Below are 26,494 nucleotides of genomic sequence, written 5' to 3'. Positions count from 1 at the left end.
AACCTTGCAGTGCCACCCACTCTTTGCCACAGTAATATCCGTTGTGAAACTGCTAGTGTCGTCAAAGCCAGTCTAAGCGAGTTGACAATTTGACACGCCCCGAAGTCATTAGCAACGGCGGCGATCTCCATCGGCGATGGTTGAATCGGAACATAGGATTATTGCTCAAGACTCAATAGCTACTCGCTCTCTCGCCTAACTCTTCGCACTCGCCATTTTTGTTTCCCAATAATTTTGTTCGTTGATTAATTTTTAATTTTTTGGAAGTTTGAGAGAGAAAGAAATGGAATATCGGTTATTTGTTAGAAATTTGTTTGATTGAATTGAAATATTGAATTTCACTCTCATGATGTTATTCTTCTGGCGGAATATTTACAATTCTAAAATCGATATTATAATCAGTTCCCAAACATCAAAGTAATTGAAATATTGGATTTGAAATTCCAGTATTAACTTGCCAAAAAATAAACCACATATTTACCACACAGTAAAATTTGAATTGAATCTCAATATTTCAATTCCCACATTTGAAATGAAATTCAAGTTCCAAAGACTACCTTGAAGTCTTGTGAAAATTAACTTCTTTTACAAGACAAAACTTTAATAACATGCAAGACTCATAAATCACGGAAAGTAAAGGGTGAAAAGATAATACTTCAGAAAACCCACAGATGAAAGGACAAAGACTAAAATAATTATGGGCTAAGAACTTATGCATGACCTTTTCACAGCTTTTGCTTATTAGTTGTCCTGTGAACTATTTTCAGATCAAAAGATACAAAATATATTGAGCACAATATGTACCTCGAACTTCACAGATCCAAGGTCAAGTTTTTTCTTCACTTCTTCGAGAACATCAGGCTCTGCAAGTAAAAACAGCAAAGAATAATATCAGCTCTTAGATACTATTACAAGGGTACAGTGTCTTATCATGTATGACAATATTTCACACTGAATACTGACAAAATATTCAAGACCCGGAAGAGGGGGGAAGGGAATTAATGGAGTTAATGGGGTTCAATTAGGATCTGATGTTGAAATAATTTGATCCACAATCAGAATTTTAGCAAAAGGAGACATCATAATCTCATGATAGCCATATGATTTGCAAGCAAAAACACTGAGGACATGTGGCCTAAAAAGAAGATGAATGTTATTCTGTATGAATACCAGGGAAAGAATGCTGAAAATCAAACAAAAGCAAACAATTTCAGTAGTTAATTAATATCATTGTGCAGATGTGTTTACCGACTGCTATTGGTTCTGTTGAGGCCGAGATCGGGTATCCCTCAACTCCATCTTCTCTCACTGGGGTGTATACTGCAACTAGCCGATATCCCACATCATCAACATTAGCTTCATACATTCTTCCCACTTCCCCTAAAATATTAAACATCGTAAGCCTAAACAGTCACAATAAATGATGAACTGAGAATATGGATGAGCAAAATGCTTATGGTAGTTTGTTACTGATAATAGTATCCAGACAGTAGCAATAATACAAAAAATTGGCGAATGCAGATTTCAAAAAGCCTCTGACAAGTCAGAGTCTTTCAATGAGGATGATATGAAACATGACAGACTCAAGAGAAAATTACATATGGTATCTTGTTATTGTTTAAAGTACCCACAAGCAGCAATAATGCAAATTGCAAACATTTGACAGATGCATTGTCTGGTTGACATATTTCCAGCAGCCTCGTCACCCCAGATAATACTCCCTCGGTCCCTAAAAGATTGCCCCATTTTCCTTTTGGGGCCTTCCCTTGAAGATTGCTCCATTTCCTCTTTAGTCAATATGGTCCCCAGTCCTCTCCACTTCATTTACTACCCCACATTCCCACATGCTAAATGCCAAATTACAAAACTTCTGAAGACAACTCTTAACAACGTAAAAGTAGGGGATGGGGAAATCTTTAAGGGTCGAAGGGAGCAGGAAAGTAGCAATAAGTTGGATGACACAAGACCCTCCCGAACATCCAATATATGTTCTTTAAGGATGAAAAACCCCAAACAATAAATAAAATGAGGAAAAACTAACCAAAAATATGTTCTTTAAGGATGACAAACCATCAACATATTCGGATTACCATATTTTATGTTTGAACTTATGTATCATCACTATGGATATGCCATTTGCCTATGACGGCACTATATAAGGATTGCTAAATAAAGTTTACTTTTACATGCATAGAAAAAGAGAGTGAACTTTTTACCAAACCAAATAACAAAGTTGATGGCGAGATCGGAGACATAGGGGAGGCCTGAAGAATGTACCTGGAATAGAGATGAGATCAGGACTGCCGACCATAGATCTAAGCCACTGTATTCTACTTTTTCCTTCTTTTCCTCCACTATAAACTCCTCGAACAGCATACAAATTAGTGTGAAATCCTCTTCCCTCAATCTCCAGTTTATCAATTCTAGGTATTCCTGAAATATGCAAGAATTCAATTTGCTAGAACAACATAGCAGGATGTCATGACCGAGTCAAGCAGGAAATGCATTAATGAAACATCAGCCACTTCAAGCAAGTAAACAGAAACATAATTTGACTGACTCCTCAACTCAGCAATAAGAAAAGTAGTTCTCCGTAATAAAGACATTTGAATTAGTTATGATTGCGTTCCCTACAAACGGTGTACAATTCATTTGAGTAGCTCTCAAGTGAAAACAGTGGCAAGAAGATTTTCTTTCATGAAAAAACGGAATTCCAGATGTAGTGTCACCGTTTGGGTGATTTGCCACCAGATCATCCGGCACACTCTGGCCTTGGGATGGCAAGGGTACAAGCAAAGGGAGGAAAGGGCCTGTCCACGAGTGTCGGGCACACGAAAATCTTTTGATTTGAGAAGGGATAGTCATGCCTATTGGCAAAAAGTGTAAGGGAATAGGGGCGATCAGGGCATGCTAAACACAAGCGGAGCGGATGACTAGAAAAATTCGTTTGCGGGACGTTTGGTGGATTTAGGATTTTTTAAAGCAAGTGGATACACAATATCTATATTGTGACAACATAACACAAGCAAGGCAAGTAGGCAACACTGGGTAGGAAGTTCTGATTTTTATTCAATAATTATTGCTCCTTAAAAAGGCTTATTTTGGAGATTGCTAAAATCTCCAGTGAACATTGAAATAGTCTTATCTTAATATTGACTCTAAAATAGTACCAGGTCACACCCAACAAGTTTTCCTAAAGGGCCTATATAACATAGAGAAAAGTATAAAAATACGTGAATTAGAAAGGAAACATTAAAGATAGGGCAATTTTAAGACGTAAGTTATGGCATACAAAATGATCAAAGACGTAACAATTAAAGCAGATTCTTGACATCATACCATAGAGAAACTATTACTACAATGTAAACAAAGCTGAAAATCAGAAAGATAAATATGGATGATCAACCTCTAAAACATACAAAGCAAGCATCACACGGTCGTATACAATAAGCGTTATTGTCTATCTTTATGAAAATTCTTAAACCATAGTCAATAGATAAGGTAATCTCTTTTTCAGCTTCTCTATGGGGAGCAGGAAGTACTATTTAGGGTTGTTACATACCTATTCAGCAAACTATGAGAGGCTCTTATGAGTTAAGTAATTATTTTCCATGTATACAATTATACATCATGTATCTCCCTCTTCTTTCCGCCTTTATTTTCTATATTACTTATTTTGATGAGAGAACTCCTTATCTTCTCTATGCAGACACGCGCCTTGACCCACCAAATTCAATTCATCATTAAAAGACCTGGGAAAAGAAGGGAAGAGGGAGAAATTACCTGCCAATATAGGAGTACTTTCAGTACATACGGCCTCACTTGATCTTCCAAAGATATCAGTAACAATGCACTCACATCTCAGGCAGCGATCGATATCTTCAAAGCGCAATCTGTAAGAACAGGAACTTTCTGAAGAAAATAATTCCCAGGATCTGGCATCCCCAGAATCTGAAGAATAATACCTGCAGCAAACTGTGTATAAAGACGCAGATAAACCAAAGGCTCCTCAAGGAATCTATCAAAAAGGAAAAGGAATGGTTTGGAACTTGGAAGACAACAATTTCTGGCTACCTCATTTATTTCTTTCCTTCGCAAAATTCGGCTACCAAAATATATCATTGGGATGGAACATTGGGTTTTAACGGGAAATACTAAAAGGGTATGCTTAATATCAGATAATTTAAAGATATCTGTTGAAAAGAAAAGGAATGTTATCATGCATATAGAATGAACAAAAAGGAATTGATGAAACATGGCTGCAGATCACAGTTAATTACCCTAGTTGTGTTTCACTGGCATTTTAACAAACACATTTCATACTAGAAAGCAGGTAAAGTTCATGAACCCAACATGTTACAAATTTAACTAAACCCTCACCATTGATATTTCACATCTTGCTTGTACTTGCACCAAACAATTTGTTGGCTCTCGCTATTTGGAATAACTTCAACAGCAGTGAGTACCTCTCCTTCCATTGCTTTTCCAGTGAGAGCAAGCATCTCAATTTTTAACAGTTCTAAAAGTAGAACAGAAGACAATATATTTTCATAATCAAAGAGGAAAAGACATATTGTAGAGTGCAAATTTGTAAAAGAATACCATAAAAATTACAAGTTATGCTGAGATGATAGCTAGGGTAAGACGCTTTAAGAGTCAATATTATGATAACTGATGCCGACATATTTCTTAGAAAAGATAAATTTCCAAAATTATATAGAGAAAAGGCTACCTCAGAAAATAAATTCCTAGAAGAAAAAGCAAAGAGCAGCAATCAATTTATTGCATGTAAGTTGTACAAAAAGAAAAAAAGAAAACAAAGGAAAAGTAAAACAAAAAACAAAGGTTAACTTTAACAATATATGAAAGGCGGCAAATAATCATTCTTTACAATAATGAGTATTATGCTATTCTTTTAGTAGTAAACAAGTACGTTAATTAGAAACAAAGGGCTAAGAGGGGGTGATCTTTAAGTAGATTTCAAAATGGCGTATGATAGGGTAAGTTGAGACTTTCTTGATGACGTCCTTTACCAAAAGCGTTTTAGTGCGCGGTGTAGGCATTGGATAAAAGGGTGCTTGTCTAATTCTTACTTTCATTCATGGTCAATGGGGCCCCTTGGGACTGGTTTTATTCGTCTTGAGGGTTGAGACAAGGAGATCTGCTATCACCTTTTCTTTCACTCCAGTTATTGATGGCCTTAGAAGGTTGTTGGAGAAGGGGCTTCCGGAGGGTTGCTAAGAGGTTTTAAGGTGGGAAGAGAGTAGATTCTGGTATCCTATTTGCAATATGTTGAGCACTACTATGTTCTTGAAAGCTGGATTGGAAAATTTTTAACCAGTGTTGACTGTGTAATGTTCAGAGTTTAGTTTAAACCGCACCAAAACATACACCAAACCGTACTTTAGCGGTTTGGTTTACGGTTTAGTTTGAAAAAACATTCAAACCGTAATTTATGGTTTGGTTTGATTTACTAAAAATTTGAAACTAAACCGCAAACCATATAAACCATTTTACGTTAAAAATATTGCTTTTTTATTTGAAAAATACTAAAACTATGTTTACAAAGGTAAAATAATAATAACGAATTTATTTTTACATAATTTATTTTAGTATATTGAAATTATCAAGTATACTTTATTAGGTGTTTAGTTAGGCATATACTACAAACTATTTCTCTAAAGTTTTATTACTACCTTTACCCTGATAAGGGAGAATACATGGGTAGAGTAGTAATTGTTATCTTATTAGGTTCCTATAGCTGAAAAAAGTTATTGAAGTTAAATCGCAAACCGAACCACACTAAACCGCTTTTATGCGGTTTGGTTTGGTCTGGTTAGACATATAATACGGTTTGGTTTGGTTTCAAAAAATGTCAAACCTGGTTTGGTTTGGTTAGTACCAAACCGGACTAAACTACCCCTAGTTTGAGGTAGTATCTGGTTAAAGAATCAATATCTCGAAATGCAATCTGATAAGAATAAATCATGCATCACCTCTACTTGATAGCCATGCTACTCTGGTTGGATGTCAAAGGAAAAGTTGGCCTTTAAGTTATTTGGGCTTGCCTGTCGAGGGAATTCCGGAGTCAGAAGTCTAAAGTGATTTCTTAGATTTCATAAAAGTTTACATTGGACGAAGGTGTAGCTTTATCCCGGTGACAGGATTACCCTTATGAAATCTTGTTTGTCAAAGTATACCTCTCAACTATCTTTCTTTTTTCAAAATCTTGGTTGCTATTGCACGTAGTAAATGTGGGATGGGAGGCCCAGAAGGATCATCTTGTGAGCTGGGATTTTGGGTGTCATCCAACATCAGACAAAAGGTTGAGGTTTGGAAATCGTAAGGGTGATTTCTACAAAAAGTGGCTTTGGAGGAAGGTTTGCTCTTGAACGTTTGGTACGATGTCAACAAAAGTACGAGTTGTGTCAAAACGGGTAAGATTAACCTTCCCCAATTTCTCTCTTGAACGTTTGGTACGATATCATCAAAAGTTGGGGAAGGTTTTGAAATTGCAATGGGAGCCTTATACCATGAAGCGCACAAAGCACTGCGCCTTAGAGCCTGGAAAAAGGGCGCATAAGGTGTGCGCCTTTTGTAGGTGCCTTGCGCTGCGCGGTTTTTCCTTCACTATAATATGGTTTTCTACCTTTGGAAATGACTCTTGGCAGTTAATCAGGAGTCTTGGGTCAGAGGAAATGACTTTGACCTTTGGGTATCACTTAGGGTATCTCTGTGATATGGTTCGCCACCTTTGGAATTGACTCTTTCCAGTTTATGAAGAGTCTTGGGTAAGGCCTTATATAGAAGAGAAGAAGTTGGTTTGGCGAAGTTCGAGAATGGCTATTTTGGATAAAGAAAATGTTTATTAAAGGTGAATACACTTGACAGAATCTAAGAACATAGCCGATCATCAGCTGCCTTTTTCTGATAAGAATTTTTTTATTAAAAAAATAAAGACACTGAACAGAATACACCAGTAGTGAAGAAGAAATCCAGAGTAACGTTATGGCAATGTAAAAGTCGGAAATTGTGCACTTCAATTTCAGTCTTCTCCTTTTCCCAGGACAAAGGTTGTTTTCCTCTTATTCTAAAGTATCTGATCCTGGACAACTTGCATAGAGCATGTTTCATATACATGGTATGCATGCCTTAGACTTACTGCATTGTGTTTCAACATAGTCCAATTTGGTGACACATCAAGACGAAATTTGAGTCCATGTTACATCCTAATGTACTACTTCGTATTAGAATACACATGCTCATACAGCACTTGAGATCATGAATCCTGATAGTTAGAGATAAATTGCACGACTAATTCAGTACACATGAAGAGGACACAGACAAGAGACTAGAGGTCCTGATAACTTGACATAAATTACAAAACTATGTCATTACACATGCAAAGGAGATCCCTCAAAAGCAGTCTTACCAGGAAGAATAATGTCTGTCGGATCAGAAAGCCTGAGTTCTCCAACAACTGAATCTGAACGAACTGGTGTATAACTGTTGCTCAGATTAAAGAAAAAAGGCCATGTTCAACTGTCAGTCGTTTATAAGATCACAAACCACATAACCAAGCATCGGCAAAATACTTTGGATAAAAAAATCATTTATGCAGATATGCTCGATTTTAAAACAAGTAAAAAGACTAACAAACTTTTTAGCAACCCTTTGGCGTTCCGTACCTTGCAATAATATTTGAAAACAACAAATAATTGCAGAGTTCACTTTTGGTTAGATACAACCTACACCATTTTCTTTGATCAGGACAGAAGGGGGAGAGGTGGAAAAAATTTCAAACATTAGGAACCTATGAAAAGGCAACTTAACGTTATAAAAACCACATACCATATAACAGCACTCTTTTTGAATTAGAAGTTATCTTTGTGCTTCGTTAAGTAAAACATACCGAAGGATAGCTAAAATCTAATTTAGCCTATTGTCTTCAAATTTCACCCTAGTTTATAAATTACTATTTTAAATAAAAATAAATATTCTTGCAGTTAGCAAAAACATTTATGGTGAAGCTTACATACTTGTATTTAAATTAATCCCCTAAGTAAAATTATATTTCTTAACGAAAAAAGGCATTTCATCAACACGCAATTATAATTTCAAAAAGAAAAATATAAAATCAAGGCTAGTTTCATATAAAAATCAGGCAGATACATCATATAAAATAACTACTTACCCAAATAACAAACGGCAATTGTAATCTGATTCAGTGACTTCATAAGTTTGAGAATCAGCCCCATTTATCAAAGTAATAGTGCCCTCAGCCGTTTCTCTATACCAACTAAACAAACTTGATCCTTCGTATCCCCCAAAATACTCTCCTTCACCAGAATAAGTGCTCAAATTCAAGGCTCTCACACAAATATTTCTGACAACTGGTTGAGCTGACAAAGTCGAGCAGTTCAACTTCAGTATTAGTGAGTAGTGAAAACTGGGAGGTTGCAAAATTTTGAATTGGATTTATGTAAGCTTAAACAAGTAATCAGCTGCAAATTTTGAACAACCTAATTCCTAAACAAGTAATCAGCTGCAAATTTTGAACAACCTAATTCCTAAACAAGTAATCAGCTGCAAAATTTTGAATTGGATTTATGTAACAGAACCATGTACGAGCAGCACTTAGTTAATGATGATCTACAATCAAACTGTATTCAGAAAAGCATAATATAGCACTCAGAACTTTACACCCCACCCTTCCTGCTACTAAGGAATAATACTATACAAAAAGGTCAGCAACAGATCCTCTACATACAACATAAGCTCATAGAGTCCTAGCCACATGTTCCTCTCCCATTAGAATTTCCTAAAGAAAAACTGCAGGCATAAAAAAAAGTGAACCAGTATATTACCTGGGGAAACTGGGTCATTACAAATTGAAACCAATGCCTTCCCAGATTTCCCATCTTCGCGAATTGGAACCCAATGTAACACCAAATATGCCCCCACGTCATCAAGAAATGGTGTGTATGTTCTGTAACATCAATTCATTATCAGAACAAATAACTATACCACGAAGATGGATATGCCAAATTATGTGGAGACACAAGAAATATAGAACTCACCCATCTCTACCACAGATAACAATATTATCATATGCATCAGAAATGCAACTCAATTCAGATCCATGAAGCTTATTCTTTGTTCTATACCAAATACATTCGCCAAGACCTTCATGTCCACCAAAATATCTCTTGTGCGGAAGCACCTCCTCAGCCTCACAGCAACAAGGAATTGTAAGCTCCAAACCCACAGGATCAGCTGTTTGAAACAGTAAATGGAAAGAAGAAAATATAATCATTAAACCGAGTGAATAATAGATAAACTACAAAATCCATCCAACAACACAAGACAACAAGTCAGCATGAAGACACCATTGCCTAATGAAGACAGCAATCCAATTATCCAAGTGTTATTAAATCAATATTGTAAAAAAGGTGATATCCACCTATAACCAAGGAATTCCAAATGTTCTTGATAAGAGACATGATGAGGCCAGGGAAACATACAAATAGGTCAAAAGTGTTGTTTGATTTCCTATCGAATATCCGGTGAGAATCGGATGATAATGGACAATAGATACAACAACAACAACAACAACAACAACAACAACAACAACAACAACAACAACAACAACAACAACAAAGCCTTAGTCCCAAAATGTTTTGGGGTCGGCTAACATGAATCGTGGTAGGAGATCGTCATGGTCACCAATCAAACCAGAAAGGAGCGGGAAGTTAAAAGGATAAACAAGGAAGAGGAAGAAAGTGGAATTAATGAAAATAAGATAAGAGGAAAATATAAATATATTACACAAAAAATAGTATAAGGGATAATAAAAATAAGTAAAGTTTAAAATACATAAATAAGTAAAATACGTACATTTCAAAAGAAAAAAAAAAGAGTAAGAAGAGTCAAAATGGAAGTTTTATAAGTCAAATGAAGTCATCAATGTATATTCTCTCCCACCACTCTATCCTCACAACGTCATATTTTCATCAATCCCAAGAAGGCTCATATCGTGCTCAATCACCTTCCTCCAAGTTTTCTTAGGTCTTCCCCTACCCCTTGCAATTCTATCACTTTGCCACCCTTCTAGCCTCCTAACCGGGGCATCACTTGATCTTCTGCTTACATGCCCAAACCATCTTAAACGATTTTCCATCATCTTAAACTCAATCGATGCAACTCCTACTTTCTTCCTAATAATCTCATTCCTCAAACGATCCTTTCTTGTATGCCCACACATCCAACGTAACATGCGCATCTCCACCACATTCATCTTATGCACGTGACAATGTTTCACTACCCAGCATTCCGTGCCGTATAACAACGCCGGTGGAATAGCCGTGCGGTAAAATTTTCCCTTCAGTCTTTTGGGGCATGCCTGGATCACATAGGAACCCCGTGGAACTTTTCCACTTCAACCAACCTGCTTTGATTCTATGAGCCACATCGCCATCCAATTCCCCATCCTTTTGGATAATAGATCCTAAATAACGGAACATTTAAGAGCCTTGGACAATTTTCCCATCTAAGGTAATCGCCCCTGTATCTCTGTCTTGGACTCCACTAAACTTACACTCCATATATTCTGTCTTGTTTCTACTCAGCCTAAAACCCCGAGATTCCAAAGTTTGACTCCATAACTCCAACTTACTTTCCACTCCTTCTTTTGTTTCATCAATCAACACAATATCATCTGCAAACATCATGCACCAAGGGTATATCATCTTGAATTGACCTCTTCAATTCGTCCATGACTATAGCAAAAAGAAACGGGCTAAGTGTGGAACTTTGATGCACTCCAATCATAATGGGGAATTCTTCGGTCTTACCAACACTAGTTCTCACACTCGTGCTAACTCCCTCGTAGATAAGGAAAATTTTTGAATTCAATAATCATATTATCTTGTATTGGAGGGTATATATAAATATAAATTATTACGTTTGAAGGCGGGGTAATTTTCAGCCAAGTAGTCAATCTGTTAATGTCAAAGAGAAAACTGCATGCATTCGGCTAGGATTTTATAAAACCCAATCAATTTAGTAGGAAAAAAACAGCGTCGTGCAAAATTTGCTGGTGTGGACTGTGGACTACCCAGAACTGCCCGCCAAAATACACAAGAACTTCTACATTCCATTCCAACCACATATTAAAACATTCACATGCATTAAAATCAATACACCAAATCAATAAATTAGAAAGAAATGATAACCATGAAAATTGTGTGTCTTCAAACCACCTACCAGGCAAGATAATATCAGATATAATACTCCGAGGAATTCCTCTCGCTCCGTCACTCCGAACAGGTGCAAAAATAATTTCAATGCGGCTCCCCACATCATCTAGAGCTAGATCCAGAAAATCTGCAAATATAACATGTTTAGATAATAATTCATCTCATTTTAAAGCATAAAATTCCCTTCCTCACCATTAGCACATAGTTTCTCCTTATGTCCATTGTTTTGTACTCTAAACCACTCACTGCAACAGTTGCCTTTCACCCTAGAACATATCAAACAGGTGAATTCAGGTACAAATGATTGAATGAAGGGGAGAAGAAAGCGCACAGGTATATTCCTGCTTAACATCTCACCCTCCACTATATGATGCAATGAAGGTCAATCGTTCCCCTTCCATCATTGATCCAAAGAACTTCAGTGCCTCACAGGATGGAAGACCTAGATTATCATAATCTCATATAATCAGAAGAAGAATACCTCCTTTTCAAAACATTAGGCCCAATTAGATAATTTTAAAAAAGTTGCCACTTTTCATTCGTCATTGTTGGAAAATGGATTAGAAAGAAGGAAATGAAGGGCATGTTCAACAAATTAATCTCATTATTATTCTTTCTCAAATAATCACATATTACATCAAATCCATTTATAGGCTCATAAAACACACTACATCACTACAAAAAAAATTGGCACAATAACTGGAAAATGGAATGGCCCACTAACTAATAAGACAAATAATAAATAAATACAAAGACCAGATATTACCCATTAACAAAATACATACACCATGTTCCGAAAAGGCTTATCTTGTACCGGATGAACCGGATAATTATAACAATCACAAAATTTTCAAAGAACCTTGCAAATTCTCTCAGCAGATGTATCAGATGAAATATGTAAAAAAAAATTAATTAATACTAAAAATATCAATTCCTTTAATGGATTAAGTCAAAGAAAATCATTTAATTATTGTTTGTTAATTAATAGATTAAATTGAAAAAAAAATTTAAAAATATCAATTTCTTTATGAAAAACGTGAAAATTGCAATTTCAAACAAGATTTAGACTGAAGCTGTAATATAGAGTCATATACATTAAATTGAATGGTGAAAATTAGTGCAGTTCGCCTCATCTTTTTTAAGTAAGTTGTTCTCCTCAACTTAAGTAAGGTTTTAGGCTTTCATCAAAAATAAGTTTCTAACAACAAAAATCTGTTTTTTCAACCAAAATAATTCTTGTTCAGTAAAATTAAGATCAAGAAAAATGAGTTGAGTTCAGCAAAATTAAATCAAGCTTGGCAAAAAAATAAACTAAACTAAAATAAGCTCAGCAAAAATAAGTTCAGTAAAAATATGTCTAGAAAAGACAAGTTTTTTCAAAAAAAAAAGTTAAGGTCAGCAAATAGATGTTAAGTTCAGCAAAAAAAACAAAATTTAAGTTAAGCAACGCGCAACAAAAATAAGCTCGGCAAAAATAAGTTCAGAAAAATAAGTTTAGCAAAATAAGCATATGCTGAGAAAACAGAGCCTTAGTTTGTTCTACAGTAGCGTAAAAACAAATGCGACTCAATATTCTATGAAAAAGGAAGCATAGATTTCTTTTATTATGTTACATAGATCAGATGAACTGAAACCTACTATACCAAACATTATAAGACTACTTGAAATTTACCAGGTACTATGGGACCAAATTGTTCAGAAAGTACTACTGGACCACGTGCCCAATCACTTCTAATGGGTTCACAGGATACTGATATCAAACATCCAATATCTTCAACCGAAAGTGTATATGATGCTGAGACAGCACCGTTGATTTCAACTTGTTGCCCACCCGAATCAGTCTGCAACCATAAGTCAAAAGCTAAGGACACTGTAGATGCATCTAATGAAATGAAGCCACAATTAATACTAGATCATATATCTCTAAACCTTATGACCACAACATGATGAAGAGTAAAATTAAGATAAGACGTTGATTCAAAAGGTTCAAAGTACAATATAATCTACGGCAAGAGTGAAATCAGTTACATCTGATGCAAAATAAAATAGATGCAGTACCCGAAACCAGCAAAACACTGACTCTCCCTCTTCACCACCCCAATATAATTTCTCAGCCACCAATGCTGATCCTTCAACAGACTGGCCAGTTATTTGCAATGAAATCAACCTTGGGCTTCCTGCCAGACAATTTCAAGTTTCAACTGTTAATTAAAAAGTTGTACTAGACAACAAGTCTTGATTTTAAACCTTTTTCTAGGAATACAATCCCTTTAAGATTGAGAATGAGTACTTTACTGCCCTAGAATCCTGACTACCTCCAAAGGTGGCAACCAGATACAGATTTTCTTTCCTTGTGATTTAAGAAGCAGGCACCAATTATTACAATCAACATGCACCTATAGGTTATAGCTAGTTCCAAAATGTTTATGACAATAAATTAAATATGACCTTATATCATATGGGATGAAAACGAGAAAGAACCCCCCACCCCCACCCCACAAAAACACACAAAGTTTCAAAACAGGGGAAAAAACAGATGTAATCACCAGCACGAACACGCTCTTGTCCCATGCAAATGTTTGCTTCGCCAATCATACCATCATCTCGAACAGGTGTGCATCTGAAGGAGATAAATTTACCGATAGCTTCCTTGGGAATTCGGTACTGAAGATGCCCCGAAGCCTTATTTATTAAAGTGCCTAATGCAGTTTCATCCTACAGGTAGAGAAAATGTTAGTTATGACATGTTAACTTAGGGGAAAGGTCAAATTAAAGAAGAAAACTCGTAATAGAAACCTAAGTGGTAACTCATACCTTGTGAAGATACCAGTTGTAAATACTTCTGCCTTCATGACCGCCTATATAACCATAGGATGCTGTCAACAATTCACCTTCCGCATAATCACCAGTGACTGACAAGAAATTCAGGCTTGGAGGAAGAGCTGCAAGATGTTGTACAGGCATTAGGTATAGAGATTTCTGTAACTGGCTAGGGAAAAAAAGAAATACTTTCCACTTAACATTTTTCAAGAACGAAGATCAAAGTTTCATTGCAGTATTGAAATAAAATGTGAGTATTCTTCTTTAGCAACTTTGGCTCATAATGTGGTTCCCCGCCTTAGCGCCATGTAGCTTACAGTTCTTTTACAAAACCATTCTTCTATTAGGCTACTACTTAGATTCTCCTCCCAACCGTCGACAAGATTCGCACTGAGTAAAAATAGTAGGTGCAAAAGTTAATAAAGCTTGTAAAGATACACATACTCTCAACAGTCTTCTCGGATATTACGTAAGCTGGTTCACCGGCTTCACCATCAGGTGTCATTGGAGTAAATTTTGCAACAATATAGTGGTCAACGGCTCCCAACGGTATACGAAATGCCTGCATAAGTGTAACCAGTGGTAAAAGATATAAGCACGTGATTTAAACCACTCATTTTACATGCAACTCATTATCCATGATTAAACAAATATCCACCTTTGCAATTTTGGACATGCTTAAAACTTCTAGGCCGTCCTCCCCAGATAAAGTAAAAGAACTTGTTTTAAACCACTGAACTCTGCTTGCCCCTTCTGTTCCTCCAGTGACTGTACCACTTACCGCAATCTTACTTCCCTCTCTTAGTTCACCAATTATTCTTGTATTTGTAACCTTTGGAGGTGCTGCAATTTGTAAAACAACATGAGCAAATATACTTTCCACATATAACAATCTAGTTCACTCATCTTATCCAAAAATCATCCAGCTTTCAGGTATCATTCCCATTTATTCATTTTTTTAGGTTTCTGATGGCTCCTAATGAAAGTTTATCTCTGTAACACCAAGAGAGTGTCGTGTTACCCGTACTCAAGAAGAAGATTAATTCAGAAATATGGAACCTTCAAACTATAAAACTTCCCAAGCATAAAGGGAAGGATTTTTTGCCAAAAAGGACCTTTTATAAACGGTTTTTTGCGAGAAAGGACCTTTTATGACGAAATTGGTGAAATGGGACCTAAAACATAAATTTTTTTGTTGATTGGGATCTTTTACCGGTTTTTTGGAGTTGACCCAAGATTCAGGCAACGACTTTGACACGTGGCAACCGGAGAGTGCCACGTGTCCATTTAATGATTAAAAAAAAATTGCCCAAAAAAAAAAATGCCTAAAAAAAAAAAAATCGATTTTTTTTTTTTTGGCCCCAAATCGAATTTCTTTTTTTATGCCCCAATTTTGCGAAGAACCCTAATTTTTTCGACGCAAAATTAGAACAATTGAGGGGGAAAACTAGCAAACCTCATTCGTGTGGCTATGAATAACAATTCGTGGTAGACAATTTCAGTGACGAACTTTAAGGCAATTGGGATTTTGGAGGGAGAATTGGAGCAAAAAAAATCGATTTGGGGCAAAAAAAAAAATCGATTTGGGGCACAAAAATCAATTTCGATTTGGGGCAAAAAAAAAATCGATTTGGGGCAAAAAAATAAAAATCGATAATTTTTTTTTTTGGGGGGGATATATTTTTTTTTTAAATCATTAAATGGACACGTGGCCTTCTCCGGTTGCCACGTGTCAAAGTCGTTGCCGGAATCTTGGGTCAACTCCAAGAAACCGGTAAAAGGTCCCAATCAACAAAAAAAATTATGTATTAGGTCCCATTTCACCAATTTCGTCATAAAAGGTCCTTTCTCGCAAAAAAACGTTTATAAAAGGTCCTTTTTGGCAAAAAAACCTAAAGGGAAAGCTGGAAACAAGAAACACCAATTTTTCTTTAGGTGTTAATAATATCTCATGGTATGGAGCATAAAAGTCTAAATTGCAATTAAATACTACGGAGTAAACCACATAAAGCAAGTATAATCTGCTACTACATTATTTAAAAAACATTATCGTGGAAAAAAACTATTCAAACCAAGAAAAAGACTATGGACAGACATTTTTTGATAGGAAAGCCTGAAAATTATTAGAAACTACAGTAGGCGTATAGAGAAAACTGACATTTGAGACCAGCAGCACTAATTTATTTACGAAGTGGTATTGTTTTATAATTTCAGATTTATGAACATTAAAATTAGTAGGAAAACAGAAATTTCATCAACTCCTTTCTCTTCCATTGTTGAAAACAGTAACCACCAATTGTTATATGATAAATCATCTACTGAAGGATGATATATGCAAAAATCTCGAATTCCTTATAAATCAATAGAACCATAGGAATTTTCATAAAATTTCCAAAAATAAGAATATACTTCAAGAAAGACCAAACAGTCAAATAAATTCCAATGGGTCGAGGAGACTTGGCAATACCAGACCCAATATTCAGAGACAGTCAACATACTACTACTAACTCTCTAAAACATGCTCCATTAAGCAAATTCATCATATGGATAACATTTAACATACATCAGATGACAATGCATAATGCATTGTTGGCCACATAAGCTGTTAGAAAAACAAAATATATCAAATATAGCACGAAGAAATACCCCCATGAGCTGCCGTCTTCATCAACCCCCAGACCATATATAGATGATTCAAATAAGGAGTAAGTATAAGACAACTTTTCAAACAAACAAAATAAATTAAATATAGCACAAAGAAATATTCCCATGAGCCGCATTCTTTATCAACTGCTAGACCTAAATAGAAGTTCAGAATGAGGGAGAACCTTGACCATTACCTTGTCTAACTATATCAGAAAACGCAGATGCAGATTCACCCTCTTTACCTACAAATTGACACAAATATTAGAAACATATGACCACAAACATACAAACATCAATTGATCTTCAAAAGACTGTAGAGAGATAGCAGACCCTCAAAATTGATAGGTATATATGTAAAAACCACACGGCTACCAACATCTTCCCGAGTCAAGGTATATTCAGCAGCTCCACTTAAGACCAATTCAGATACTCTGGAAACAAATAACCAAGAAATAAGAGAAGTTTTTACTGTTTGATGTATCCAAAATAACATAGCTAAGCCAAGATATAAAAGCATGCCACAATGATTAAGAAAATAATACTCCCTGCATGACGGCATCACACATTAACCACACCAGCTGAGTTTTTTTCCCCAGCCATTAAGACGTAATTTTAACCAAATTTTCCTCCCAAATTATTTGGTTTATAAAAAGGTATTTTGAAAATTCAAATACAATAATTTATACTAGAAGTGTCAACATTTCAAAACTAGTACTCCCTCTGATTTTTTAATGTACTCACTTTCCAAAAAATGGTGTTTTTTTTGTTCTACCCACTTTTAACTTATTCTATTTTTGGCAACCATAAATTAACATCTTACACCTTTTCCCCACAATAATTACATATTTCCATCATCTCTCTCCTACTTCGCCCACCTTTTTCTTACACCTACCCACTACTAACTATTATTTTACTTTTTCCATCTTTTTCTTACACCTACTCACCTCTCCTATAAACAAAAGACAAGGGTAGTTGGGTACACACAAAAAAACAGATGGTGTATATTATATTGTTCTTAGAGATTTAGAGAATAAAATGCCGTACCCAGTGCACAAGACTCTCGCTATTTAGCGCAGGGTCTGAGGAAGTGTTAAGAATTCTAGAATTCCTAACAGGAAGGTCCAAATGTACCGCAACCTTACCCTCATAGGTTTTTTTCAGGGATCGTACCCGTGACCAAGCGGACAGCAAGTAGACACTTAACCATCGTGACAAGTCCAAAGTACTTTGCTAACAATTACATTTTTGCTAGCTTGCTTGACTCGGAAAATTCATGAAACTAATCATTCAGAGAGCAAGGAGTTAAGGTTTTAATGAACAGAGGTAACAAACAATTCGTTGAGATGAAATTCAGTTGAGGTCAATTTGATTTGGGTCGTGTTTTGATGCTGACTGCTGAGTATTTTTATTTGGTTTCTGTTTGGTGAAGATATGGTGAATCTGTTACTTAAAAAATAACAGATACAATAGAAGCCATATTGTGTTTCCACACAAGTTGATTTAGCTTGGGTCAATATCTAATTACGGATAGCCATTAGGTTTTGGTTGGGCATTTTCAGGTCTGGTTTATGTTTGTCGGGACTCGGGTCTATCAATGAAGACAGCAAAAATCAGCCGGTATAACATATTGATCCTGACGCTCACCTTGTCCTTTTCTCTAACAAGTCCCATAAAATCAAACACTCACTCCAGGGAAGGTAGCATGCACCATTTAAGCAAATGAAGTATATACGTACCTATTTCACACCAGAATACGAACTAGACCAACCCGGTATCTAGAAAATTTTGGGCCCTTTCCCAAACAAACGTATATGATATAGGTACGACACAACATTATGGTAATAAAGGAGACTAAGGACACTTTCTAGAGAAACTATTATACTTTATGTTTCAAGAGTCCATGCACAATAAAGAATCAAGAAAAACTAACCTTGTATCCTTATCCACACGCAGCCATTCATACTTGCTAGGACCTTCTCGTCCTCCAAAGTAATCTCCAACTCCCTTGATAGTGTTACCTTCAACATAATCTCCAATTATTCGTAGATTGGAGACCGACGGAGGAGCTGACCATCATAAAAGATCCCAGTTAGAAAATAATTAAATTGCTCTGAAGATATGGAGCATGAAGGTAATAGGTAACAACATCACAAGATATTCCAAAACTAGATGAATGTAACACTGTGTGCCTACTCTCATTTCGTTTATCCTGCATCCTAGAACATAACTTAATTTCCGTTAACACTTGACTTATAGCCAACTCATCACACGCGACACTTCCTCTTATCTTCGAGTTATTCTATCAAATTTTGTTTACAAGGTACACAAGGAAGTTAGGAAAGTATTCCCTCGAGACTATAGTGTCTCCCCACTTGATGCGCACATATATTATAATGTTCGTACTTGATGAATTTCTTTAACACAAGTTGAGCATTTTTTCCCTCCAAGTCAGCTCGTAAATGCTTGATGCTTCTAAAATGTTATTAGTCTCTTCTAGTAGCAGGTAAGGATGAGCGAGAAATCAAGGTACCCTGCAAGGAACCTGCTGGGAACAAACGGTTCCGAAAACGGGCAGGTTACGATTTTGGTTAACAAACTTGGGAACCTGTTGTAATTCCAGTTCCAAACTTTTTAGAAGCGGAACCTGTTGAGTACCATGTTAACAACAAGAACAATATCGAGAACACGAAATCTAGAACCGGGACAGGATAACGGTGCAATATAAGCCCAAATCATAAACAATTCAAGTTCATTTTATCGTTACCCCAGCGCCTCGCCGCCTTCAAACTGGCTCCCGCAACAAGCGTGGTAGGGGGGTCGGACGTACGCAACCGAGAGGCTGTTTCCATTTGACCATAAGCGATAACAGGACGGCCATCTTCTGCTTCATGGAAAAGAAGCGAAGAGGTTTTGAGAGCCATAAGGATTTAATCCATTATATCCCAAAGCCGAAAGCCGAAAGACCAAATTCAAGCTCATTTTATGAAAAAACAATATAAAATAACAATTTAAACCCAAACGAAAAAACAATCAAAGCCTAAATGATATATCTTCACCGTTCTTTTTTTAGTTGACAAGTGACAATATTCACATACTTCGTATTCTAGTTTGACCTTCTTTTTTTTATACACTTAGAAAAAATATAGTCATGTAGAATCTTGTTAGTTGGCTCTCATTGTATATTTTCAAATTATCAACTTTTTATAATTTTTGTTGATTAATAATTAAAGTTATTGATGGTTGAAATTATATGATGGCAAACATGATAAAAGAAGAATGTCACCGAAAATAAACGGAGAGAGTATTAGATTGTTTATAATAAATTGGCAACAATTTAGGTAAGTCTGTAAAATGAACCGGAACTTGTTGTAACAGGTTCATATTCCCGTTCTCATTTTCACAACCTGTTACAACTAGGCGTGTGTAGAAATTGACCGGGTCCTGAATCTGGTCTGGTCCGGTCCGGTGGATCCAGGACTGGGCACCGGACATAAAAAATATCACATTCCGAATTTAGGACATGACCGGATAAAAACCAAAAATATCCGGTATTGTCCGGAAACCCTGTTACTTTAGAAAATCCCTTTTTTCACATGGGTTGTATTACTTGTATCGAAACTAAAGGTCCGACATTAGAGAATTAGGGTTGACAGCCTCCCGTAGTCCCGGCCCTCCCCCCATCTTCTTTCCTCCCTCCTCCCTCATTTTCTCTCCTCCCTCTTCCCTCATTCTCTCTCCTCCCTCCTCCCTCATTCTCTCTCCTCCCGCCCCTCCCCCCTCATTTTTCTAATTTCTTGGTTAATTTGTTTGGGATTTATTGAACATTTTAGTGCCAAATCTATGCAAAATTTGATGACCCCTTCCTATAAGAATTATTCATACCGCACAAATAATTGGGTTAGCTTTTGTAATTGCTACAATTTATTTATTTATTTTTGTTATTTGTTACAACTGAATTGGGCATTTCTTAAACTACATTTCTACACTGGCATTCATGGTTGAATTTAATGGTTTTTCATTGGTTTACTTGCTAACTTATTCGAATTGAATTGGGAATATCTAAAAATTATAACTTCATTGGAATTCTGGGTTAAATGTACTGATTTTTCTTTGAATTTCTCAGCTGATTTGTTCAAATGGAATTGTTGGTATTCACTGTTAAATGAAATAATAATTCATTGAGTTTATCAACGAACCTACTAGGAGGAGCAGTTTGAAATAAGTTGTCTGTGAAACTTGTCAATTAATTTACAAAATTACAAAAACCGGACCAACAGGTCTAGAAGCGGTCCGATCCGGAATTTTCAGGACAGGTTCGGTCTTGTCCGAAATAATGCAGGACTACGGACATGAAAAAAACTAGATTCCGGATCCGGTCTAGTGCGGACCAGGCAGGACCGGACCAGATTTGGACCAGTGCACAGTCCTAATTACAACAGCATCCGGGTTTCGATTTTCACGCAACAGGTTTTGGCCCTGGTTCCATAACGCTTCAGTTCTAGAAAAATCTGACTGGGTACCTGTTATGCTCACCCCTACTAGCAAGAAATGATGTTTGAGAATAATTGTAATTTAAGTGAAGCACCAAGCCACCAATGGATCAATGTCTAACTAAGTAGATTTTTTTTTTATTATCACTTCAAGTTTCTGTTAAAAGAACAAAGAGAAGACTTGAAGTAATAAATATAAGAAGCATGAAGAATAGGAGTATAAGTCACAGAGGTCATGAAAGACAGAAAAATTAAAAATTAAAAACCTCTGACGCACCTGCTTTTACGTAATCAGTGATTGCATACTGAGGTTCTCCTTTGGTACCTTCAGTTGATACCGGTGTGTACATAAATACTAAACTTGAATCAACATCATCTATAGTCAACTGATATTCATCTTCTTCAGCACCAGGAATCACCACAGGGGTGCTGTTCCATTTTCTCCTTAACCAACTGCAGGATTGTGAATTTGTGATACAAGTTTTTAATCAAATAAAATTTTCTAAATGGTTCAATATCAACTTCATAAGGAAATCACACATGTGTAGGATCAAAAATGACCACAATCCTTTTATATAGTCCCTCCATTCCTAAAACCTCGCAACACTTGCATTTGCGCTTAGTTTTAGGAAGGCTTGTTGGTAGTACATGGAAATGAATAACTAATGTGCAACCGGAGTTAATGACAGTATTTTTAGTTGTTTATGAGAGAGAAATAGTAGATAATTGTTACAAATGGGGTTAGTGGAGTTAGTGGGAGACGAAAATAATAAAGAATGCCAAAACAGGAATTCTGTTTGTATTCAAAAAGGACCGAAAGAGGCAAGTGCTACGGGTATTAGTAACGGACGAAGTAATACAAACATAAACAACCCCTTCATGATATACAAGATGATATTTAGAAAAACATTTAAAAGATCAAAGCTATTGATGTAATGACGGATGGAATATTATAACTAAATGCAAATGAATTTCACCTGGAAACACCTTTTCCTGGAGTCCCACAGCACCATGCAACCTCAGCACAGCCCCTAATGATATTTCCCTCCACAAGGTCACCCCGCACGTCAACGCTCACGACCTTTGGACATCCAGTTCCTTCGAGGACAGTATAAAGTGAATGAGCAACAGTAATAACATCAGACTAACGAAAGCTCTAAGTTGTTTAAATACCATTTTCTGGTGGTTACTTCGTTGATGCACAAATGTTATTACAATTCACACTTCAAAGACTAATGCATTTGCCTTTAAAAAACAAAAATAGGCTACATAAAAGCCTTTCAATCTTTTGACAACCACTCATGTTCTCTCCGGAATTTTACACTTCGGAACTGTCTAACATACGAGATCCCATCCAGAAAAGAAGAAATTTACAATATACAATAAAATGCACTCTGTAAACACAAACACCACTGATACAGACGGAAGAGCATGTGTAAGTTAATCCCAAAAACCAGAACACAGAAACCCAGTTTTAGACAAACAGAGAAAGGGGAAGAGCAAAGTAAGATGCAACTATTACCCTTACAATTAAAAAAGAACAACATAGCCTACATGAAGTCAAGGATATATAAGATGTGCAAATGTGTAACAAGCTAACAACTCTCTGGAAAACCCCAGAACCACGGAGAAAATTGTGGTCTATGTTATTTTCACTTTTCAAATTTTGGTCTATGTTATTTTCGCTTTTCTTTTTGAGAGGAGGGGGGGGGGGTAAAGAGCATAATACATTATATACATATACAATGATAAGTGAATAATCAGATAAAGCAAATAAATAATTTACCAGAGATCATATGATGTAAGAACGCATGATTAGTTGGAACTTTGAAAAAGTAGAGGAAGGGAGAAGTCGGAGAATTCACAAAAGCCACAGAGGAAACACAAAAACGTGAGTAATTAAAGTAGGAAAATTGTGTTAAAATCTAAAACTTGAGAAAACTTGGCAATTCATATCCACAGGGCCAATCTGTCAAGAAATCACACCCAAACTAATTGTTTTAAAGACTAGAAGATTGGATACAAACCACTGTTCCAGTCAGCTAATCACCAAACAAGCAGCTTTACTCTTTTGACTCATCAACCAGCAAAAACTGGTTAATTTTGCTCATTTTGGTCATATCGATTGCGTCTAAACACAATTCAAACCTTGACTAAAGTTCGATCTTTGACTTGTTCTTGCTGTAGTTACATCCTGAGTGTTGCTTCTACTATTGTGTGCTTATATGTTGATTGTTAATGGATTGTGATGCTCACTTCTCATATTCCTATCCAATTGTGTGAAAAATGTCACAGATATATATGGTGCTATTTGTGAGTCTTACATGACATAGTTAGGAAATAGTGACTATAGTGTTACTTGGGATGGATTAGTTTGTCAATTCCCTTTTATCTGTTGCACTGCAGTACACTTTACCATAACTGGCTTAGTACGTTGTTTGGCTGGAAAAGTAATAGTTGGGTTTATTATCGTTACATAATCTCTTCCTGTTGGTGTTAGTTCCTTAGACAGAATGCTTCTATTTGAAACTTGCTGCTCTTTTGTTGCTGCATCTTAACAAGTACTGGGAAAATTTGGGCATGTGAATTTGCAGATAATTTAAGGAGTTGTATTGTTAGTGATTTGTGTGACATTGGACCTGCTTTAGATTCAAATTTTATTTCTTTTGTAGTTGTGTAGTTCTATACTTCTATGTTATTTGGACACGGGTACATGTCCAAGTGTGAGACAAGGCTCATCCTTTCATGTTGAGGCCTTAGTTTTAAAAGGCAAAAGGCACACCAAGAGGCATAAGGTCCATGGAGCCTAAGGCACGCGTGCCTTTTGGATAAGAGGCGCACCGGAGTATACTTTTTGTTAGGGAAAAAACTATTGTACTTAAAAACCTTTAAAGATAAAATTATGAATAGATGGGAGAGACCCCTTGATTACTTACCTGCCACAAATAAACAAAAGGGTAAAAGAAAAATAAAGAAAGGATTGAAGCAAAGGCTAGAAGCTGGATCAGTAAGTAAATGTAAAAAAGAAAAATGAAAAAAATGGTTGATGAAAGAAAGAAAGAAAGATCGAAGAAAAAAAGAGGCAAGGGACACCAATCGAAGAGGACACAAACCTGAAAGCGCAACGCATCACTGGAGTCGAACACCGGAAGATCTAACGTCGGAAAACAGCAAATATCGCTCGCCGACATTGTCTGTTATCACCGGCGAGTGACCATCCACAATTGCTACCCAATTTTGAAATTAGGGCTCTTTTATAATTAGGGGTTTCAATTTAGGGGTTGAAATGGAGTAGATTCATGCAATTAATTGAGGGCTTTTGCTCGAATTTGCATCATAAAGAATGCGTAAGAGTTAATTTGGAAAAGGTTGGTCTTTTTTATTTTTAAATGAGTTATCCTCAATCCCTCGCCTCTTAGGCAAGGCGCCTGAAGCGCGCTGCCTTGTGGAGGCTTTTGGAATGTGCCTTGCCTTAGCGGGGGATGCGCTACGAGTACGACTTGCGTCTGGAGCCTAGGCGTGCCCACGCGCGCTTTTTAAAGAATTCCGCTTACTACTAAAAAAACCAGTTTTTGCAAAAGATGCATTCTTCTGTGAAACAAGACTTAGAATGAACAAAAAAGGACAGGGCCATCTTATTAAAATTTTGCATGATTTTGGTCCAATAATGAAGTGTCCAATTGTCATACCCATGTCTGAGTCTTGAGTATCCGATATCGGTACTTGAGGTGAAATTAAAAGTCTGAGAAACACAGGTATGTTAACCTACTATCGTGGAAAAATTACTAGAACTATATAAGGACTAGAGACAATCAAATCACACAAAATATCAACACTGCAACCAGTTTTAGGAACAATTTCATTGATGGAAAAAAAAGAGTGAAATAGAATGCACAGAAGTCCATCTTCTTCAACTTTTTTGCAGCAAGTCAAGAACCTAACTACTAATCATGACTGATAAGCAAGGCTGCGCCAACTTAGGTCAACAGAAAATTCTTTACACCAACTAATTCGTCATTTAACCACTAACTTGATGTGGAGACGAGGAAAATTCAACTTAAAAGCATTCACTTTGTAAAAGAAGATACGGGTTTCAAAATTTACAATTAGATTTCTAGAATTTATGCCAATGGCCACGGAGTAAAGCTAGAAATTAAATAACACACCAGGAGAGATTTGTGAGGAAATTGCGAAAATTGGTGGATATTCTGTCTCCGCAAATACAGGAATGCATTCAACTTTCAAATACTTCTCAACTTCACCACGCTTTGGCCAATAAACCTGTCAGTTGAAGGATCAAACAATCAAACAGAAGCAGCGAGACACCAGTGAATATTTCTTTGGGATCCTCCAAAAAGTTGAAGATGAAACAAAATTTCTTTACCTCAGAAATGGCATCAGGAATTGCCTTGAAAGGGGAAAGAATCCCCTCTCCGCAATACCATTGATACTTCAAAACCAAGTTCAAGTCATTCCCATGGTTTTGAAGAAAAATAAAGTGGCAACGGCAAGCATCTTCCTCAAACGGCGGATCAATCGATGCTGCCTTGAGATGAAATCCTAGGGGCAGCTGATCCTTCCATTGTTCATTGAGGAAGTCAAAAGTGGAGTCTGGCAAGTGAACATAAAGCGTTAAAATCACTATATGGTAGACAACCAAAGAAAATCAATATGACAATTTTTCCTTTTATTGGCGGAGCACTGGTCCCATTACTTTGTAATTCTACATCAGACTTTTACTAGAATTTATTTTCTTGTCAAAGAACGTGCGAAAATTTAAATTACTGGAAGCGGCCGTTTAACCATTTTCCTAATAGAAAGGGGAGAAAAGTAAGCAGACAAAATCATCACGCTCTAAAACTTCAGAATCACCCAGAGAACCAAAGATTAGCATAACCATGCTCTCACGCATTTAATCTTTACTACATAATCAAGAAAATCACATGGCTTGCTAACCTAGTCTCAGAAAACTAGAAGAGTAAGTGAACAACCTGTATCTTTGTTGTCTTTAAGGGATATGTTTTTGGCCCTAGTTTTATTTGAAATTAATTGGGTTCAACCTGGTAGAAAGATTCCGGAAACTGGAAAGAGGAGGTTCAAGAATGTGGAGGCTAGTTCCTTATATTATTTGGTGGTGTGCAAGGGAGAAGAATCCACTATCCACGGATTTCTTACAGGAAATCCTTATCACTCAAAGCATTTGAATTCTTATTGAGGATCTTGTATAATTGATGACTTGTATCAAGAAATTCAGCAAAAGCAACACATGACTTTGTAAAT

The 26,494-nt window shown here is 36.3% G+C and overlaps 1 protein-coding gene across 3 annotated transcripts in view; it reads right to left on the bottom strand.

Annotated features, from left to right (window-relative positions):
- The window catches only part of LOC110796354 (187-kDa microtubule-associated protein AIR9), a 41,900-nt gene that overhangs the window by 4,844 nt on the left and 10,562 nt on the right, over positions 1 to 26,494 (bottom strand). For 2 of the 3 annotated variants that reach the window (XM_022001420.2, XM_022001419.2), the window contains exons 11-35: positions 25,599 to 25,825; positions 25,381 to 25,495; positions 22,192 to 22,312; positions 21,492 to 21,667; positions 18,655 to 18,790; positions 17,055 to 17,155; positions 16,919 to 16,966; positions 14,737 to 14,921; positions 14,523 to 14,640; positions 14,073 to 14,200; positions 13,805 to 13,973; positions 13,317 to 13,435; positions 12,931 to 13,099; positions 11,616 to 11,700; positions 11,451 to 11,524; positions 11,266 to 11,385; positions 9,081 to 9,276; positions 8,868 to 8,989; positions 8,195 to 8,402; positions 7,433 to 7,506; positions 4,381 to 4,519; positions 3,784 to 3,965; positions 2,278 to 2,433; positions 1,249 to 1,380; positions 805 to 863 (exon numbers count right to left, since the gene is read on the bottom strand). In XM_022001420.2, coding sequence (XP_021857112.1) covers positions 805 to 863; positions 1,249 to 1,380; positions 2,278 to 2,433; positions 3,784 to 3,965; positions 4,381 to 4,519; positions 7,433 to 7,506; positions 8,195 to 8,402; positions 8,868 to 8,989; positions 9,081 to 9,276; positions 11,266 to 11,385; positions 11,451 to 11,524; positions 11,616 to 11,700; positions 12,931 to 13,099; positions 13,317 to 13,435; positions 13,805 to 13,973; positions 14,073 to 14,200; positions 14,523 to 14,640; positions 14,737 to 14,921; positions 16,919 to 16,966; positions 17,055 to 17,155; positions 18,655 to 18,790; positions 21,492 to 21,667; positions 22,192 to 22,312; positions 25,381 to 25,495; positions 25,599 to 25,825 — 3,359 coding nt within the window. Of the gene's footprint in view, positions 1 to 804; positions 864 to 1,248; positions 1,381 to 2,277; positions 2,434 to 3,783; positions 3,976 to 4,380; positions 4,520 to 7,432; positions 7,507 to 8,194; positions 8,403 to 8,867; positions 8,990 to 9,080; positions 9,277 to 11,265; positions 11,386 to 11,450; positions 11,525 to 11,615; positions 11,701 to 12,930; positions 13,100 to 13,316; positions 13,436 to 13,804; positions 13,974 to 14,072; positions 14,201 to 14,522; positions 14,641 to 14,736; positions 14,922 to 16,918; positions 16,967 to 17,054; positions 17,156 to 18,654; positions 18,791 to 21,491; positions 21,668 to 22,191; positions 22,313 to 25,380; positions 25,496 to 25,598; positions 25,826 to 26,494 lie in introns of those variants that run through there. The other variant, XR_008920922.1, reaches the window with a different exon arrangement.

Source organism: Spinacia oleracea, chromosome 5 (genome assembly GCF_020520425.1).
Source record: "Spinacia oleracea cultivar Varoflay chromosome 5, BTI_SOV_V1, whole genome shotgun sequence".
NCBI lineage: Eukaryota > Viridiplantae > Streptophyta > Magnoliopsida > Caryophyllales > Amaranthaceae > Spinacia > Spinacia oleracea.
Note: the sequence above shows the minus strand (reverse complement) of the source record. Positions and strands in the feature narration are given on the sequence as shown.